Source organism: Suncus etruscus, chromosome X, assembly GCF_024139225.1.
Source record: "Suncus etruscus isolate mSunEtr1 chromosome X, mSunEtr1.pri.cur, whole genome shotgun sequence".
Lineage (NCBI taxonomy): Eukaryota > Metazoa > Chordata > Mammalia > Eulipotyphla > Soricidae > Suncus > Suncus etruscus.
The window spans coordinates 130,734,578-130,755,730 of NC_064868.1; the positions used below are offsets into that span (position 1 = coordinate 130,734,578).

At 38.3% G+C, this 21,153-nt stretch overlaps 1 protein-coding gene and 1 non-coding gene across 2 annotated transcripts in view; one reads left to right on the forward strand and one right to left on the reverse strand.

Annotated features, from left to right (window-relative positions):
• MID2 (midline 2) overlaps window positions 1-21,153 on the reverse strand; it is a 117,187-nt gene that overhangs the window by 75,012 nt on the left and 21,022 nt on the right. The window contains exon 3 of the mRNA XM_049767566.1: window positions 6,165-6,260. Coding sequence (XP_049623523.1) covers window positions 6,165-6,260 — 96 coding nt within the window. The remainder of the gene's footprint in view (window positions 1-6,164; window positions 6,261-21,153) is intronic.
• Window positions 20,115-20,216, forward strand: LOC126000302 (U6 spliceosomal RNA). Its single transcript, XR_007492653.1, has one exon. It is a non-coding gene; the product is annotated as a U6 spliceosomal RNA (small nuclear RNA).

Consider the following 21,153-nt stretch of genomic DNA (forward strand, 5'->3'; position numbering starts at 1 on the left):
AAAAACAACTGCCATACACACACCTTTTTTACTCTTATCTTTAAAAAAAAGAAGAGCTTACTACACCTTCTGCTATTGTTTTAATGAGGTCTGTGGTGATACGATAATTTTTACAAATATACTTTTTACTGAACTTTTTCTTCTTTCTCTTCTCTTCCACTTTTTAGTTTTTCTATTTTCTATTTTTCAAATAACTTTGCTTTCTGTCATCTTGAAACAAATGTATTATGATCAGTTATGTCAACTATATATGCATTTTCTTTAAATAAATTTTAAAAATAATTTGAAGTTTAGTTGACTCTGGTTCAGAACTCAGTTCTGCTTAGTATTTATGAAAAGACAAGTCATTAATTACTTAATCTCATCGAATCTCAGTATATTCTGTTGTGAATCATATCTTTGTAAAAATTCAGTAAATTAACTTGAATATTAAAAAACATATTTAGTCTTATTTCATAGAAACGTTTTGAATAAAGTTTTACAATTTGAAAAAATGTTTTAATTGGAAAACATTTGAAAATGGAAAATATTTGCAAAGTCTTACGATTGCCCAGAAGTCATGTTATTGGTACTGGAAATAATTTTGAAATGATAGCTGCAGGATCTTTCTGCCCCAGTAAAGAAATGAATGGAATAAAAAAAATCTAAACAAGTGTTTATGAGAAAATGAGGTACTGCTGAACATGTTCCTGAATATTCAGCAGTGTGAAGTTCCCAGCACTGAAGTTTAGTAGGAAAAACTGGGACACTTGCCTCTTTCTTGTCTGAGACTAGTCCCCAAATCTGAGTGGTGCAATCTGAATGAACCGAAGTTCATTATCACTAGAGAGACAAATGAGTAGGTTTAATGCCTGACTTTAGGGGAGCTGTTCAAGAAAACCATCTATACTCACCCATGATCAGTGACCATGATCAGATCAGCCAGTTGAGTTCAGACAACGCCAATATATACACATTGCAGTCTACAGTACAACAGAAATACAGTAGGTGGAAGACCAGTAATGTGATTGAACCCCAAAAGTAAAGTCTGCAGAATTCCAGAAATACACTGTGGGGGGCACCTAAGGAGAAACCAGTTAGACTCCTCAAATTGCCCAGAACAGACATAACCTATAACATCTTGAAAAGTCTGCAGAATGTCTGGCTTGGCTGACTGATGGAAGTAATTTCTGTACAAAATGAGATCACAAAGTATGACTTGACACATTCTTAAAATTTCTGAAACTCCAAGAACACACACACAAAGATGAAAAAAATGAAAGAACAAGGAACAAGTTAAATGTAAAACAGAAACAAAAACAAAAATACCAAACCAAAACGAAAAACTCTAAAGAAATAAATGAGTTGACAAGAAAGTAATTAAAAGTTCACCACCATAAGGAGTTCTCGAAAAATAAAAAGAATACAATGAAGCAAATCAGAAAAATGACATACACAAAATGAAAATACTAATAAAAAATAGAAACTCAAGAGAATCAAACAGACATTCTGGAACCGAAAAATACATGATTTAAATAGAAAACTTCATCTCACAGAAAAAAAGAAACGAGCTCAAAGACTGAGTTAGCAGGAAAAAATGACTGGGAATAAAGAGTATGACTGACTAATGGCACAGTATCAAACTAAATGACACAGACATTTGTGAGAGTAACTCAAAGATAAACTAAGAAAGAGAAGGGGAAAAAGAGAAATGATTTAAAGAAGAAATGGCCTCAAACTTTTCAAACCCAAGAAATGTATAAATCTATAAATTAAAGGAATTCAAAGCCTTTTTTCCTCTTAAGAAAGAAAGCTGAAATCTCTCAAACTAAGAGAATGCTTCCCTCTTTCTCAATCCATCTCCATTCCTTCTTAGTATTCTACAGCAATGCTCCTAGTTCCTAAAATGGTTTGAGAAGAGAGTCTGGGGAGGTAGCTCAGCTTATTGGAGGGCACATGCAAAGCATGTGCCAGACTCAAGTTAGAACACTAGCACTATATGTATCCTAAACCCGACTCCCAGGTGGGGCCCAAGTAGCCCTGCATCCTCAAATTCCAACACTAACTCATTGGGTCCCAATGGCTAAGTATGCTTGCTAGTGACCTGGACATCCCTTTGTATTACATCTGTTATGCAAGATAAGAAGACCTTAAATTTCACTGTGAAAGACTTGTGATTCATATTGGTCACAATAAAAATTATTTTTAAACAAAGCAATACAAAATTTTGGAAAGTGCTTGAATTTGCCCAGTGCCTTAAACTGTAACACAAGATCAAAAAGTTAAAAAATTGAAGGGCAACACTACACTCATTCACACTACATGTACTGCCTACATGCTGTATTCTAAATACTGCTCCTTTTTCACTGAATAGTCTACTTGCCCTGGCTACACTGTAAGAGCCTAGAGGCCATCAATCCTCTAGACTGACTTTTCTAGTTCTTAAATTGCCATGGACCTGAGTGCATAGTGTTTCCTCAAGAAATGGCATTGGCCAACTGATTACTAAGTCTTTTACTCTTTTCTGTCCCCTTGGTATTTTTAAGGAATGCTTAATATTTATGAAACCATACAGTCTTGGAAGCCAAGAGGAAATATCCTTCTGATGGCATACATTTTCCCTTGTCTATGCATTAAACAGAGATTTCCTTTGGAAATGTAAACAAAGGATGCCTAATGAGACAGGACAAAGAACTATATATAAAGCTCAAGTCCCCAGATTAGCAAGGTCACAGTGTTCCCTTTATTAACCAAACTAAAGACTTCTTGAGTCCACCTCTTACTCCAATCCATCCTTTCCAGTCCCAAACAAATGTAGTGCCCGACTTGCATATTTCCTCCATTTTGAAAGCTGGGCAGCAGATCTAAGAGGATGCATTGCCATAAGATTCAACAACAAATTGGTAGTGATCCTAATCTCTGTTTCTGTAATAATAGGAAGAGTGCGGCTTTGCTTACTTTTAGAGAATAGAGAGCCAGGGGAAAGAACAAGGAGAGAGAGGTAGTATTTATGGCCCTTTAGGAAAAGGCAATTTGTGACAAAAACATTTGCAGACAATAAGTAAGGGGAACAGGTTTGGCAGGAAAATAACCTAGTCCAGTCTTCTGAACGCCTTTGCTGGTATCTCCGCCCCACCCAATGTGAAATGCCTGATTTACTCTGAGTATAGTCGGTCTGTAAAGATAAGCCTGGACTAGAAGACAATGGAAAAGGCCCAAATCACCCTTCATTCAGGAACTGTCAAGGCTGATAGTATTTGATTGCGTATTTCATTTTATAAAGTATAAGTGTTTATGAAGTCTCAAGTCCTTTCCTTAACTCCATCTCTACTCCTGGGACTTTGCCTGAAGCCTTCTGGACATGCAGGCTCTGTGTTGAATGAATATAATGGGTACCTTAGATTCAACCTATTATTATGGAGAAGTTAAGGGCTCATCTTTATTCTTTCCCCAAAAGATGATGTCACAGAGAATAGCCATGGTCTTTCATAAACCATCCCAGTGAGCCCATATCAAAGGCAGGTTCCAAAACTGAGTAAAGTATGGAATGAATTCCCAAAATAAACTCTAACCCCTCACATGCAGTATAATATCACTTCTCGATTCTTTCAAGTTCCCAAATATAAATTCATCATTTACATTTTCTGCATGAATGTCTCTACATCAGGGTGAGTTTGTGTTGAATGTAGCTCCTGAAGGAAAGGTACAGTGTTCTATGTAGTCTTTATACCTGATAGAATACTGTGCATAAATATAAGTAAAATGTGGCCAGAGCAGACAGTGGTTTAAATAACAGAATTAATATGTCTCCCTGAGTGAAACTCCTAATAAGTTCTTTGTTGGTTCATCATGGAGCTGTTCTTTCTTCCTATTTTTGGTAGGACAGTGTCCTTTCTTCTTAGACACAAGCAGGAATACTAACTTCAAACAGGCGATGTTGGAATACTGACCCTAAGGGATCAGAATGACCCTTTCTCTATTCACACAAAGACACACTATATTATGAGACACTGGATTTATAAAGGTTTGATTGGTGCAATGGCCTGGGAAAAGTTGGAACAGGGCTAAGTTTGGTTTGGACTGGCCAAAGTAATTAAATTCCTTGGGGTTGGGGTATAAGATTTTTACGAGGTCCCAAAGTGAATATACAATAAAAATAAATTGCTTACTTTACTACTTTGACTATAATTGAATTTATACTTTATATGTTTTTCATGATAATAAAGATAATGATGATAAGCTCTAATGTTAATTTTTACTCACTTTAACTTGCACCACCTCAATCATGGAAATTCTAGACCAAGGGTTTCTTATCTTGTCTCCTTACAATTTCCCCTTGGCTCTTGATGTGAGTTTCTTATCCCTAATGTGACAACATAATCAGAAGCTTTAATAGAGTGGGACACAGAGGGGTTCTGATTAGCTGAAAACGACCATAAACTGCCTTATGTTTTGCTTCTCCCTTGTTGGGAATGATGAGATAGTCTGGAGAAATACGGAAATAAAGTAACCATTCACAGAATTATGACCTATATAATCAGGGAAAACACCGAAAGTCACATAGTCCATCCAAACACTCATTCTATAAATAAAGATACTGAAACTGAGGTGATGAATGCTTTAGTCAAGTTCATTACCACCAGTTAGTTAAGGGCAAATTCTAGACTAGAACCCACATTTCTAACTCACATTCCAGTTTCCAGAACTCATATTTCCAATTCACATTCCATATCCTTCACATTACTTAAGCTTTTTCCCAAATCTATATTCTTATTTCTTAATCAGATCTGAGTACACGGGGGCTGGGAAGGTGGCGCTAGAGGTAAGGTGTCTGCCTTGCAAGCGCTAGCGTAGGACGGACCGTGGTTTGATCCCCCGGCGTCCCATATGGTCCCCCCAAGCCGGGACCGATTTCTGAGCTCATAGCCAGGAGTGACCCCTGAGCATCAAACGGGTGTGGCCCAAAAACAAAAAGCAAACAAACAAATAAATAAATAAAAGACCTGAGTACAACTAGTATTCTATGCACCCTGTATATCGTACCACTCTCTCCCAAAATGTAGTAGCTTGCAGGAATTAAACATTCAATGGAATGAATGTTCATCAAAAGAAAGGAACCTACTTTAACAAACTTGACACAAAGGGGCAATGGCAGGGATGGGGTGGGGTGTGGTTACTCATGTAAGAGAATTCTTCTCATTATGAGAAAATTATCCACATTCTCCGAATTAGAACTCCTTGGTGTGATTAAAAAATAAAATCCTTAAATTATTTTGCTGTTTAAAATAGATCTAAGCTAATCTATGTGTGTGCCACCGAAGTAAGATTATAATTAGACTATCAGGTTGTAAATAGAAATATTTTTATCCAATATTTTCATGAAAATTCCCATGATATTTTGCGAGACCACTTTAAACCTTAACACTATCACTTCAACAAAAACCAACATAGATTCAAATGCTATGGCTTCAGTTCCATATTTTTGAGAAGAAAGAGACACAACCATCTTTCATTTTTAAAAATTTGTCTACTTAAAAAGAGGTCAATTCTTCATAACCTTTACTCTGAAAGTTGATGCCAATAACAATTGTTGAAAACCTCGTGGTATATAACATTTTCTAATTTAAAACTTTAGCACAGATACCATATTGATGACAGAATCATTAATTGGAAAGGTGATGACTGGTGACCAGATATGGCAGCAGGTGACAAAGGAAGGAGAGCTCAGGAAGAGGAGAATCAGACTTGACAAGTTTACAGATATAATATTACAGAGAAGGAACTTCACCCTACAAAAGGATCCAGGATTTCCAGCTTTTTCATAACTCTCAGCAATTTCTTTAAGTGACTTAAAATATCCAGCTTGATGAAGAAAAAAACACAATTCATGTCTGATTCTCATACTGCCTTTTCTTTGGAAAAAAAAGGGGGGGCTGCCCACTGGACTGCTGCCACCTTCAACCTCCCAAACCACCACCACTGCCCATATTTTGGTTTTGTTTTGTTTAAACATCTATCTTCCACTTTCCTTGGAATACACATCATAAAGAAATGTAAGTTCTTGAAGTACCATTCATTACCGCAATTCCTGAGTTTACAGTCTGGAAAAACTCAAGTACCCAGATTGTCCCAGCATCTCACCCAATCCACATGCTCTGAAAGAACCCAAAATATTTGTTACATACCTCAACCTGCTGGCAGATCTGAATTAGCTTGGCCATTTGATTTTCTAGTTCACTGTTGCGCTTAACCAGGTTGGTAAGGTTCATCTCCAGAGTTTGCTGTCATCACAGAAAATTGTGGAGTTAGAAGGAAACCAGAAAAAAAAGGAAAAGAAGGCTTAAGTGAACCTGGAAGAAAGTGTCATGTAGAAATTATCAAATGAAATGTATTTGTTTCATTGGGCACTTACAGACAGTCAATTTCTGCTCTAGGTGTTAATTCATAACATTTCACATTTGCTCCAGGTTGACATTTTTGGAGAAAAGGTACTATCAATGATTTTGATGGCATAATAATTTAATGATATTAAAGTAATTTTATGTGTCTTCTAACGTTAACTTGTTCAAGTCAAGGCTTCCCATAATCCAAACAGAAATCTTTTGTAAGCCAAGAAAGGGATATAATAAAGAAGAAATTACTGTGAATTTATGTGGAAGATACTCAAACGGACCTAGACTTTCAAAATAGCTGACATGACAAATGATGAGCAAAACCTAAAACAACACTAACATATAATATAACAAATACGATTGGATAAAGTCATGACTTGTATAAACTCATTTCCTGAGAAGCAAGTTAGTGGGACCATTCTCAGTGCTCAGGAACACTCACAGCCACTGGAGCTGCTGCCTCAAAACAGACACTGAACACTACACACATTTTGTTGCCTTTTCTCACAAAAAAATAAGTGGCAGGGCCTGATAGAGAACAAGGTTAGGGTTTGATCTTGCCCACCCCTTTCTCGCACTGGGTGCCATCTAATATCTCCTAGGCACAACCAGAAGTGAGCCCTGAGCAGAGCCAGGCCTAAGCCCTGAGTACCACTGGTTGTTACCAAAATGAAGTGGCATATGCCATTTTGTAGTCAATATCTCATTTTCCCTCTAAGTAGTCCTTTGACAAATGAAGAACAGGTTTTATTCTCACTTAAAGTATCACTACGTGCCACACATTATGCCATGCAATTTCAGATGTACCATTTAACCATCAGAATGACATATTTAGCAGATGAAAGTGGAGGAGTACAGTCAGATAATAAGTGTATACCGAAGGTAGGTATATACCTAAGGTAGGTATACACTCAAACCTGGTCTTGAGCCCTTGTCACAGGTTTGTCCTTGTTGTCCATGATGTTTGTTGTGCTTCTATTTTTGTTTTCCTTTCTTTTTGAGGAACTATTGGGCCACACCTGATGATGTTCAGGGGATACTCTTGGCTTTGTGCTCAGGAGTGACCTCTGGCAGTTTTGGAGGGGGAATCACCTGTGCTACTAGATACTGAACCAGGGTTGGCCACATGCAAAGCTCCTTACTTCCTGTTCTATTGTCCCCACCCACTGTTGTTCTTTTGTAGGCTATATTTTGTATTTAGGTACAGTATTAGGAGCAGTAGGTTCCTTCAGTGTAAAGAAGACATTTAAATATGGTGCTTACAAGGGCCAGAGAGATAGTACATAAGGTAAGGCTGTGGATGTGCATATGGCTGACCGAAGTTCAATTCCTGGCACTTCATGTGTTTCCCCAAGTCTGCCAGCAATATTTCCTAAGCACAGAGCCAGGACTAAGCCCTGGGCCTCACTTGGCATTGCTGAAAAACAAGCAAACAAATAAATAATAAATATGGAGGCCATCCAAATCTAGTATTGTATTTCACAGCTTCCTTTTACTGGCAGAAGAAATAACCTATGGAGACATACGATTTCAAAACTTCAAGTCCCCCTTTAACATGATAGGACTTCCATTGCTTACAATTACCTACTGATACCCAGATCCTTAAGGATGTATCCTTAAGGCACACATTAACAGGAGTTTGCAAATCTAACATAACATAGTAGTACTCAGATTCCAGTACTCAGATCTCAGTGTATTTGAAACTGCTTCTCCTCCAACATGAAATAGCAAATATCCATTTCTCACTTCCACTATCTCCACACCCCACAAAAATCTGTACTTCCCCAATTTTCTGGCACATCCCCAACTAGGATTCTGTCTGGTAGATTGCTTCATTGCTGTCTACATAGTTGCTATGATTTGAAAATGTTCAAAGCTCAGGGCCTGAGACATAACTCAGGGCTTAAGGCAGTTGCCTTGCATATGGCCAACTCAGGTTTGATCCCTAGTATGGCATATGGTCCTCCTGAGCACAAAGCCAGAGTCAGCTCTGAGCACCATCAGGAGTAGCCTATAAATAAGCAAATAAAAACCACCATTTCTGGCAGAAGTGGGGAGGAGGTGAGGATGGGTAAAGGACTCTGTGTAATGGTGAGGATGGGTAAAGGCTCTGTGTAACGGGAGCTGAACTTGTTTACTTAGTAGATGTAGTTTCTTAGTATCCCCAGTGTCCCCTAGATCTATCCCAGAGGATACATTTCCAGGAATATATGGATTTTCAGGTTAGATGGCCTGATTTCATTTATTCTCAAACTGGATTATGAAACCAGCTTAGATTTTGCTTCCCTTCTTGCCAGCCCATTCTCAATTTACTTGTCTTTGCTTCCATGAAAGTGATTTTTTCAACATTTATTCCATGTTTTTTTACTTGAGGTTAGCATCACCCATGTTATTCGTTAAGTTCATTCCCATCTCAACCAGTGGCTTTTTCCTTAGCAACAGCTGAGAGAAAGAAAAAAAGAAAGTGAGAGCAATTATTGGTTTAGATATGATTTCTAAGGCAAATAGGGAACTGTAGAAAAAGACATAGAAGGTCAGAAATTTTCTATAAAAATAGATATTCAGTATCTACTCTGCTTAAGGTACAGTGACTCAAAAAGTAAAGAACAGGTGAAATTAAGATTGGTCCTGAAAGATAATTAGGATTTTTATAGAGATGCAGAAGGCAGAATACTTCAGGAACAAGGAATCACAAGAGTAAACTAACAAGGGATAAAATATAGGATATGTTCAGGACATTAAGTATAAGTTCCTTGATAAATGGGCCTATAAGAGAGTGGGGTTAGGTGGACAAGCTGGAAGTGGAAATAAAGGGCCTTATCATGGAAGTCTAGAATACCTAAGTGAGAAGTTTGTGCCTATTTTTAAGCAGTGGGTTTACTCAAAGGCTTCTGAGCAAGGCGATGACATAATCAGCTTTGCATTTAGGAGATCCCCTACCAGTAATCTGTGGGGCTGGTGCAAACAGAAAACCTGGGGGCAGGGACTCAAGTTAGGAGGTTCCAATCTGCAGGGCAGTTCCTAGTTGATGCAAGATTAGGCTAATGCAAGCAAGTAATCTGTCTCAGGAAAGGATTTGTCACTGTCAAATATGCAGACAGTGCAGGAAATATGAAGACTGATAAAAGATAGCTGGATTTGGTAATTAAAGGTCACTGGGGACTTTCCTTCAGGAGAGTTCTAAAAGCAGAAGCCAAATTCAGCAGGGTTAGGTTGAACCGCAGTAGTGACAAGCAGTGGAGGCTACAAGTCTAGATTCCTCAAATATTTCCCTATGAAGTGGCCATGAGAGAGCTGGAGTCTGAGGAAAGGGTCCAGCTTAAGTTAGAGAATGAGCCAGAACTATGGACATGGTCAGCCTGATTTCTTCTCAGCAGGCGGCTCCCATTCCAAAATCAATGGAAATCTCTTGGGTCTCAAAGGACTCGATTGGCAGATTACAAAAACACAGTGAAAATGGATGAGCTCCGAGCAGATACAATATTAGAAATCTGGATTTCCAGCTGCAAATTGTTGCTAGTCGAACATTCCACCAGGAGAATAGTTTCTAACAAGAACATGCAACATGTTGCCACACTTGTCATGAAATGGATCTCTTATAAATAATTCAGAGTATAGATATACATATATTTACTATGATTAAATAGTGTACAGCGGAACTGAGAATCCCGCTGCATGTTCTTCACTCCAAGCCCAGAACTGAGCCTCGAAGCTTCTGTAAAATCACTGAAAACAAAAATTAGGGCTGAACATATAATTTGGGAGCTAGTTAGACTATGGACCTTGGGTTACCATTAAAAAAGATGGCAACTGGCTATTTTACTCAAGCTCCCTAGCAATTTTCCAAGTGCCAGCACTTTTTTTTAACAACACACAACTAGAACTGACAAGATGACTCTAATTTCAACCTTATTTTGTTCATATGAAAATGCTTTGAAAAATAAATCGTTGCCTAATGAAAACACCATCTGTTGATGGCGCTTTGCCACTGTTTTTCTTCTGAGACATAATTTGAGGAAAACAACGAGCATTTACTTACTCACTTCCTGTTCATTTACAAGGAAATAAAGCCTCTTCTCAAACTGGAATAGACTCTCAGTAATGAGTATATGCAAAGGGAAGTGGAGCATCGAAGCAATTATGCAGTCGATTTCCTCGCCATATTTGATAGTATCTCGCACTGACAAATAATTTAGAACTAGAAATTCTAGGCTATTCTACGTTTTAATAATTTCATGGATTTGACCAAGCAATTCTCTTGCCTCATCCTGTGGCTGGTAAATAGAAAGAGGTACGTGGATATGTTTCTGTGTCTTTGTGTTCCTGTAGAAGATAGAATGCAAAACTCTTTTACAGCTGTGCTGTTTGGTTTGGAAAAACTGACTGGTTCTGATCTTTTTCTATACAGGCCGGTTAAGCACTGGGCCAGGTTCCCTTTGTCAAGTTAGTGCAGAAGAATTCAACTGTGCCAGTGAGAAAGCCAAAGTGGCAGGGGTGATTGGAATGGAGATATGTGCAGGGAGGAAACAAGGACAGAAGGTTGGCAGGGGGAGCAGGATGAAGCTCCCATTTCCTGCTGCAAAAGGTTACCTCTCTAGATCTTTCTGTGCTTCCCATGTGAGAGAATGAGTGCAGTCATTGAAGTTATGAAAGCGTGAGACCCTCTTCATCCCCTGGATAACTACATCATTATCGCTCTTATAAAATTGCATGTGTCTAAACAGCACAACAGGAAGGAAGATGAGACTGATTTGCCTAATTGAGATCTGAAAATACCTGAGAAGTAAATTGTCAGTCTCTACTAATTGATTCCCTTCCTTTCCAAGTTCCACTTGATCTGTGTTCTATCACTGCAGCTTTTGGGAGTAATGGGTTATTATATGTTGCCATTTCTTTCATTTAGTTGGTTTGTTTTCATATGGGGACGCACCTATTAGTGCTCAGGGGTTACTCCTGGCTCTGCTCTTAGGACTTAGTCCTGGCAGTGCTCGGGGGACAATATGGGATGCCAGGCTCAAACCTGGGCTGACCATGTGCAAGGCAAATGCACTCCCCGCTGTGCTTTCACTCCAGCTCCATGTTTTTCCACTTCTTTTTGTTTATTTCGTTTTTGGCCACGCCCGGTGGTGCTTGGGGTTACTCTTGGCTCTGCACTCAGAAATAACTCCAGGCAGGCTCAGAGGACTATATGGGTTGCCAGAGTTCAAACCCAGATCAGCTTTGTGCAAGGCAAATGACCTACCCAGTGTGCTACCTCTCCTGCCCAGGTTTTTCCTTTTCTAAGAAAGCCAAGCACAGGTTATTCTTCTAGATACCCTATCAAAAGAAATGACATCTCTAACCTTTCAAATGATTGTCATTGCTTTCATTCCTCTAGACACAGCTTACTTCAGGTAACACTCTCCTTGGCTGCCTCAAGAAATCTAGTTAGATGTTGGAACATCAGCTCTTTATTAAAGCCAGAGCAACCTTCCCCTAAGGCAAGACTTGGTCATAGTCCCCATTTCTCATGCTCCGCGAAGGCTCTGCAATCCATACATAGATGAACACACGCATGCACGTCTATCTGACATAGCAAGTTTTGAAGCTTTAATAGGTGGAGCCTTTCTGTTTGTTCTATTGAATCAGTGGTATTATCAGGTATTTCCTGGAACATAGAAAAACCTGTATTCTTTACTCTCTAAAAGGTGTTTGAGAGCATTACCTAAACCGAAAGATCTCCAACTGTTTTAATGTGGGAATTGAACCTTAAGGGGTAACAGTGGATTAGTGAAGATCGAGAACAAGGAAAGTGAAGAAAGGTCAACCCATTCTAACCAACTACAACCAATCAACTGTTTCTTTAAAAATAATTTAAGAGCCCGGATAGATAATACAGCAGGTAGGTAACTTGCCTTGTATGTGGTCAAGCCAGATTTGATCCCTGACATCCGATAGGATCACTGAGCCTGCCAGGAGTGATTCTTGATTATTCAAGAATAATACCTGGGCACTGAAGGGTGTGGCCCAAATTTTCCCTAAAATAAAAAGAATCCAAGCCATTTACCCCATTGCTAGTTTTTGACATGCTCTTTTTGATATGCTTTTTGACATGCTTTTTTGGACCTGCTCATTGATATTCCTAGCTCTTCCAACAGCCAAAAATTTTGGAAAATTTTGGGGGTGACTTCTCCCTTCTTTTTTAACTGCCTATCTTAAAATAGCTACTTTGCTTTTGCTACAGTCTGTCACTTTATGTATCAATTACATATGGTCTTTCAACAACAGAACACACCATCTGGTCCACAAACTGAAGCCCACACCCTTATGCCAGAGTTTATTCGTTTTCCAAACATTTATTTTCTGTTGCATAGACACAGACTATGTCCCATGATGAGATGCAGGTGACAAAGTTTAGATGTCCAAGGTCTATGCCAAGATTCTTGGACAAACAAGACCAAGCCAGGTGGAATCGATTGCTATCTTCTTCTTTCCTGAAGACTGCACCTATCCAATAAAGTTCACACTTCCCCAGTCTCCTTACCAGGAACACAATACCAACCATCACTATACTCTTTCCTTCCCCCTCTCTTCAGGGGCATAATCATTCAAGTTCTACTTTAAATGTGTAATTTTTTACTTGAATCATCCAAAGAAAACTGATACTACAATTGAAATCTTGTGTTTATTTTTATAACACTCAGCATAGTGAACTGAAACCAACTCTATCTTCCTGGAGCCCTCACTATGGATTCCACTTGACTTTTCAATCCTCGGATCCTACACAACTCTTTTACTCCTTCCTCTTGTTCCAATTGAAATCTTGTGTTTATTTTTATAACACTCAGCATAGTGAACTGAAACCAACTCTATCTTCCTGGAGCCTTCACTATGGATTCCACTTGACTTTTCAATCCTCGGATCCTACACAACTCTTTTACTCCTTCCTCTTGTTCCAGGCCATTACTACCACCAAGCTCAATTTCAGGCTCTCATTCAACTCACTATTTCATGGCTCTACCTCCACACTAAAATCAAGCCACACAAATCTATGTTTCTATTCCTTATCTTTTGTCCATCATTGAGAAGCAAGGTTCCATTGCAAACCCTTTAAAAAAAAACTTGCCATTTTAGTATTCACAATGTTCCTATACTTTTTCTCCAAAACTATGAACAATTTTCTATTGACTAGAGAATATGTTGCTTCTTATCTCTCCCTACTTCCCAACTGGAGCTCCAAAATATTCATCCACAATCTCTTTCATGTACTTCCTACACACTCTCACAACCCTCTCTGTTGCCACTGTCATAGACATTTTGTTTCCTTATTTTCCTGTCTCTCCACATTACACTAAGACCTGATCAACGTTGTGACTGTAAAGTCTGTATTATTGTAACCTCAACACCTCTGCTGGGGATCGGCACCTAACAGGTTTTCAGTAAGTGTTGGACGAATGAGTCACTGTTGAATGACCCATGCCAAAACCCACTTCTAAAGTGAAATCCTCTAGCTCCTTCCTATTTTACCATTTCTTCCTCCAATACTGCATTTTCAAGATATCCTCTACTTAAAAATTAGTGTGTATTGGTCCAAAGAAATAGTATATCAGGTATGGTACTTGCCTTGTATGCGGCCAACCTGGGTTCAATTCCCAACACCCCAAATGCTACCCCAAACTCTTGCCAGGAATGATTCCTAAGTGCAAATCCAGGAGTAAGTAAGCCCTCAGCACTGCTGAGTGTGTATTATTTTCTACCCACCATCAGTGTTATTATCTTCTACTTAGCAACCATAGTCACTTACCAAGTCTTTTGACTTCTAAATCTTTGTCCTTTACATGTATGATCCAATTTAATCCTCTTATCCAAGAAATTCATTCAATAATCCATGTTTTTTAGTTTAATGATGTTTTTTGTCTGTTACTTCCTCTGTACTTCAAAGCACCCTATACAAATTTCTTATCATACTGAACTGAAATGTTTAATGTACTTGGTTTATCTCTCCCTAACTGAGCTCAAAGAACTTATGTCTTATGCCCCAGCTCTTATCACATTTAATGAACATTTTAATGTTAGCTTAAAAATAAATGTTTATTGTTTGTTAAATGGATAAATGATTCTTTGACCTAAATCATTGATGATATATTTAGTTGGTTTCTGTTCTATTTGAAGAGAAGATTAAGAACATTATTACTGCATTATGTCAACCTTTCATGAACTTGAATGTCCATTATCACATATTCCTCTTTAAGCTGTGCTTTTCTGAGTCCAATAATTCTTGTTTCCTTAATCTTACCTCTCCTGTATTATATTTTCAGAATATCTACTTTCACTCAGTAGTAAGAGAGGATTGTCATCTACCCAGGAATAATCTCTGAGTCAACATTTGTAAATTGTTCTCAGAAAAATGATAAGGAAAAGACTTGGGACAAAATTAGAGTAAAGCACAAATATTAAAAAAATATATATAGTAGAGCTATCTACTTGCTAAACTTTCTCTCAAACCTAAGAAAGAGTAGAAAACATCTAAGAGAGAGTCCTGTTAATATCTGTGAGCAAAGCCAGAGAAACAACATAATTGTTAGAGAAAAAAGGAGGCTCAAATGAGTAAGCACCCAATTTAAGTAGAGATGGAATTTAAACATGGATTTTACCCTTCACATATAGATACAAAACACATTCAGATTAATGCATATTACAACAATGTAAGCCTAATCTAATAAAATGAATGATTATTTTAAATTGTGATTTTGAGGCCAGAAATAATTTCGTGTGTAAGGTGTTTTGCTTTGCATGTAGCTTAGCTGGGGTTAATCCTTGGAACTGATCTCCCAGCATAGCTAGTGTTATTCCTGAGTGAAGAGTCAAGAGTAAGCCCTGAGCACATGAGAAAAAGGTCATGACTTGCAGTCTTATGCAGATAAGAACTTCTGTGACTGATACTGTCCTCCACTTCGTGCATGCATTGCAGCTATTATCAACACAAGTTAAAGAAAGCAAATCTGCTTTTAAATATTTTGCCACTATATTTAGCTATCGTGATTTATCACCTAAATGAAGGACGATGAGAAATAATCCTTTCCAATAAAATATAATATGGTAATAACACCCAGAGACAATAGAGGTAAGGGTCAGAAGGACCATTCCATGTTAGGAAGTTTGCAACCAAGAGCAGTGAGTGCAGTTCGGCTAGAGAAGGGTTCACTAGAACAATGATAGTTCGAACTGATCACTCTTCACAGGAGAGGGGTGCTGAAGTGTGCTAAAGTGATATGCATGACACCCCTTCATTAACAATAGTGAAAACTACAATATCAAAAAGGAAAGAGAGAGAAGTAGGGAGAGAAGTAAAATCCCTGCTCCAAAGGCAGGCAGGGATGGTGGTAGAAGGAAAACTGGAGACATTGGTGGTGGGAAAAGTGCATTGGTGAAGGATGGTACATTCTATGATAGGAAATCAGAAGCTCAATCATGAATAATTTTGTAACCACAGTGCTTAAATGATTACTAAAAGTAAAATAAAACCAAACAAAATAAAATATGAAATAATTATTTCCATAGCTTCACCTGTAATAGCCCACCTTGGTCTCCCTTTTTTTCAAATCATGAGGATATACAAGAAGGCTCTTTTATCAGAGCAATCTCTTGGTGTGAGAATGGGTTTTACTGAGATCACTCTCCCTAGGGTGGTCACAGAAAGTTTGCCTTACAAGCACGGTCCCCTCATGCCCAACCAATTTATCTACACTTATGCCCAAAGATGATTAAAACAAGACACTCTTCTCCTCACACACAGTGACACCAATTCACAGATATACTAAAACACCCAGTCAGTCATTCTCAACCCATTCATTCAAGCAGACACACACAGATGCATATAGAGTGACACGTACTTATGTATACAAACATGAACGCTTTCAACTTCAACACTCAAAAGAATATTTTTCTTACTTTCTTTTATAGTCACACCCATACTGGTTCAGAACTACTCAAATGCCCATTGGTAGATAATTTGAGAAGGTATCTGTCTTAGCCAGACAGAGTGGGTGTCAAGTGGGTGAGTAGACAAATAACTGAGACAAGGTGGTGGCAGAGTGAGAATGGGTGGGTAAATGACAGGGTGACTGAGTAGGAAAGACAAGTAATCAACTATGATAACATTCTAGAACATCATATTTTCCAACATGTTAACTCTTATGTATGGAAGCTTTCCTTTGAACATTATCTAAGAGTCCTATCTCCTTTCTCTTAGGAAATCTCTCAATCTCTCTTTGTGTATGTCTCTCTGTGTGTGTTTTACCCTGGATAGCAAAATTTTACTCTAGTTTCATGTAATATTTTATAAAAAAAAATCTCTAGATATGTAAATGTAACTACAGTTAAGAATTATTTGTAGCAATGGATTTGTGGAAATGTAACAAGAAAATCAAAATGTGCTTATTTATTCCTTTCAGGAAATTCCTCTATTCCCGCTGGTTTTCATCAGCTATATTTTTGGCAGGCTGTGGACATAAAAATGTGAAGACATCATTCTCAGAAAGAATTATAATAATCACATCTGATTTATACAGATGTCACCATAGGTTTAAGCAGTTGGAAAATCCAGCAATCAAAATGAATAGGCACTTAAAATGAAGGACATGCCATATTTTGCTAATACTCAGGTTTTTTATATTGACAGTAGTTCACAGGAGTTTGTTTTCTAGACTTCAAAAGTACTCAAAATGGCCAGAATTATATCTATATTTATATCTCATGAGATGAGAACCAAAGCCAGCTAGTATAGATACTACTATAATTCCCATCCTTAAATTTATTCTGAAGATTGGCATATTTGAATCTTTGAGCACATTCTCTCTGTACAAGTACTAAAGAGTCAACTGAAAAAGAAAAGGTATTGTGGGCCAGAGCCATAGCACAGTGGGTAGGGTGCTTGCCTTGCACATGTTCAACTTGGGTTTGATCCCCGTCATCTCATATGATCCCCTGAATTCACTAGGAATGATTCTTGAAAACGGAGCCAGGAGTATCCTCTGAGCACTGCCAGGTGTGTCCAAAATCCAGCCCATTAAAGGTATTGTACCTAGCCTCAAAGTATTTATGACATAGCTGAGATGTGGCAGAGTGGTCTTGTTGGGATTGGATGTACATTTAAGAATAGATAAGGGGAAATGATAGAAGGTCAGCATGAGAACCAGTAATGAAGACCTTAGAGAATCAAGTTGAGATCTATCATCAATTGAGCCACTAAAATATGACCTCTTTTACAAAACCAGCATTAATTAACCACAATAATGTAACCTTATTTGAAGGGGGACCTCATCATAATGAAATTTCTAAAATACTAAGAAGCACTTTTTTTGGTTTGGGGGATACACCTAGAGCACTCAGGAGTTACTCCTGGTTCTGTGCTCAGAAATCACTCCTGGCAGGCTCAGAGGAATATATGGGATGCTGAGGATCAAACCCGGGTCAGCCATGTGCACGGCAAATGTCCTACCCACTGTGCTATCTCTCCAGTTCCCTAAGAAGCACTTTTATAGAAATGCAGCACGTAGCATGAACAAAACATATATATTGGGACCAGTATGTGAAAAAAATAGGAAGTAGAAAAAATAATTACTCCGTACACCTTATTATAATAATTTTCTTGAACACAGTTCTTAAATTAAAGAATTAATTGACCTCACCAGTGGCCTTCTGAATGACATGCAGGTAGACTAGACAACTAGATTAAAATTATATATATATATATAAATATTCACAAGCCTGTCCAGTGACCAGCTCAAGGGTCTGGGCTCATGTGTTGCCTATTAGAGGCCTGGGTTTAATCCTGAGCCTTTCATGGTCTTCTGAGCACCATGAGGAGTGTTTCCCAAGCAACAAGGTAGAAGTGGTCTATGGGGACTGCTGTTATGGCCCCAAATTTTGAAAAGATCATCACAATATTGTCAAATTTAAGCCTGAATTCATTTTGAGTTCATATTAAAATGAAAAGCTAGCTCTGGATTAACTTCTGGTTGTTCTACCAATTCTTCCATAATATAATGGTCTTTCTATTATTTGTTGAATAAATAAATTCTAAAAATAACTAATTGTAATCAGGAAGAATATCAAAAGAATACTTGATGTTTCCAACAATAAAGATCCAGAACAAAATATTTGAAACAAACAACATTACATAGTTACTTATGTCTATCAGAAAGTCAAACCCCTAAAACATGTCATTCCTCTCCTCCTGTAAAACTTCTGTTTTCTCTTCTCACTGAAAGTAAAAGTAATATGCTCGAGACCATCTTCCTCACAGTATCTGACAGCTGTATTTCTCCTTTTTTCTTCTAGAAATATCAAACAAATTACAGGGAATAATCATAAATGTTTTTCTATGTTAAAAGTAACCCAAAGAAGGTCAAAGAAATAGTACAGTTAGTAGAGTGTTCGTTTTACACGCAAATTGAGTTTGATTTCTGGCATCCCATATGGACCCCCTAGCGCTTGAAGGGGGTGATCCCTGAGCATAAAGACTCAAGTAGGCCCTGAGTACTGCCAGGAGGGTCACAATAATTTTAAAAATTAAATTAACCCAAATAGGTGAACATATGTGGCCCTAAAATTAGACTTCCTCTCTGCATAATATCGAGAATTAATATCCTTTTATATCTGGCATTAAACCAAAGTGACCGCATACACATAGACACACACAAGCAGCACCTCCCTCTCCCTTTCCAAAGTCCAAGATGTTCCAGACAACATAACAAACCACACATTGGGAATGATTCATATGTTTCCACTTTCTGTCCAAAAATGAGCAAAAAAGTTTCCACTTAATTTATTATCAGAATTTTCTGCACATTTCCTAAAAAATTCAAGGGACCTATTGAAAATCTAGCCTTTCTTTATTCAACAATTACTGATTAGTTACAGATTAAAGTATCTTTTAGTAAACTACTTATGTTCTGTCTATTCCTGGGGATAAAGTTATAGCTGTAACGTGCCAAATATCTAATAAATCATCCAATGTTTTTATGTTTTGGGGTGTTTTTCAAAAGTTGTTGTTCTGTAGATTCAGGCTTATTCTATCCAGTCTTTTATTATCTCAAAGGCACATATGGACACAGAGTTTTCTGTTTGAAATTTTCCTCAAGGTCAATGCCTTATTATAGTTCCAACACCTGCAAATATTTGGCAGAGATTGTTCCATCCTCCCCAGACCCCCACTCTTCCTGCAACCCTGCCTCCATCTCTTGCAATTATAAAGTTGCAAGTTTATACAATATGTCTTCCCTTAATGGCTCATGAAATGTGCAGTTGCTGAAGTGAAAAGTCAAGTTTCAGATCACATTTAACGGAAAAAACTTGGTCCAAAACAAAGCAGAATCAGTTTAGAGTAGAAAGAATAATTAACTCGGGGCCAGGGTTGGGCTTGCAGTTCCAGTTCTCTGCTTAATCAGCTCAATGCTTTTCTTTTGTTTGACTTTAATAAGGTTCACATCCAGAGGTGCTCAAAAACCTAGGAGCATTGCTTGGGCCTGCCGGTTAGTGGGGGAAAACCCAGGCCACACACAACAGTGTCCACAGGCCACCGAAGCTATAGCTGCTGGTGGTGAGCAAGCATGTGGTTCCCTGGATTGAAATCTCTGCACTTGCTAGGTAAGTGCTCTACCACTTGAGACATAGACCATGTTTCCAATTCTATGACTGTGATCAAATCACTTATCACAGTATCAGTGTAAGGGGGCAGGAGGAACAAAACTTTACATTACAGTGCTCGCTTCGGCAGCACATATACTAAAATTGGAACGATACAGATTAGCATGGCCCCTGCGCAAGGATGACACGCAAATTCGTGAAGCGTTCCGTATTTAAAAAAAAACTTCATATTACAAAATAACCCAATCTTGGGGATGCAATGCACAGCATGGTAATTAGGCAGCATAACTACAGTTGACAGTACTGCATTGCATAAAGACAGACATAAACAGGCAGGCAATGAGAGAAAAATATTTTCTGGATATGACATTTGCTAGTAGTGTAAAGCTCCCTAACTCCATGCTTTTCTCCATATGTCTGTCTTGTTTTCTTCATCTTTATATCACCCCTGCTTCAGGCCCAGGGTTAGATTCAGGCAAGTGGATCCTCTATGTCTGGCGCCTGAACAGGGACATGAAAACAGGGAGCTCAAGACAGGTAAACAAAAGTGAATGGAGTAACAGTTTATCCAGGGCACTGAGTAGATAACAAATAAATAACTCGTTGTTTGCTCCAAGGAGTGGAGCAACCTCTCTGACAACTGACCAGGGAGGATGACACAGTGCCTTCCTGGATCATCACCATAATGGTCCTGTCCCCTCATGCTGAACCGAATGTGCTTCACCTTTGATCGAAGCATCAGCATCCATTGCCCTCCTCCTGAGCCTCTTCACACTGCTCTAGTGTGTTTACTAGCATTTCATGCACCAGACTGAAAGCATCATGCCTTTTAGAGATTCTCCTGCACACATGCCACGAAAGGGGAGGAATGCTTTCCCAATAGAGATGTGTTCTCAATACAAAAGCATTCTCAGGGCTGATAGTCTTCCATTCACTACTACTGGCATCAAACTGGAGAGACACCAAGTATAACTTAACCTCTATTCCATCGGATAAGGAAGGTGTATATGATTAAACAACTACCGCTTCTTCAGACTCAGAGCCTGAAAACGATTCAGTAGAAACACTCCCATATCCTTCCCCACTGCTCCCCTATAGAGACTATCCTGGACATAGTTGCAAGTAAAGGTCATGTTTAAAATCCTTATTAGAC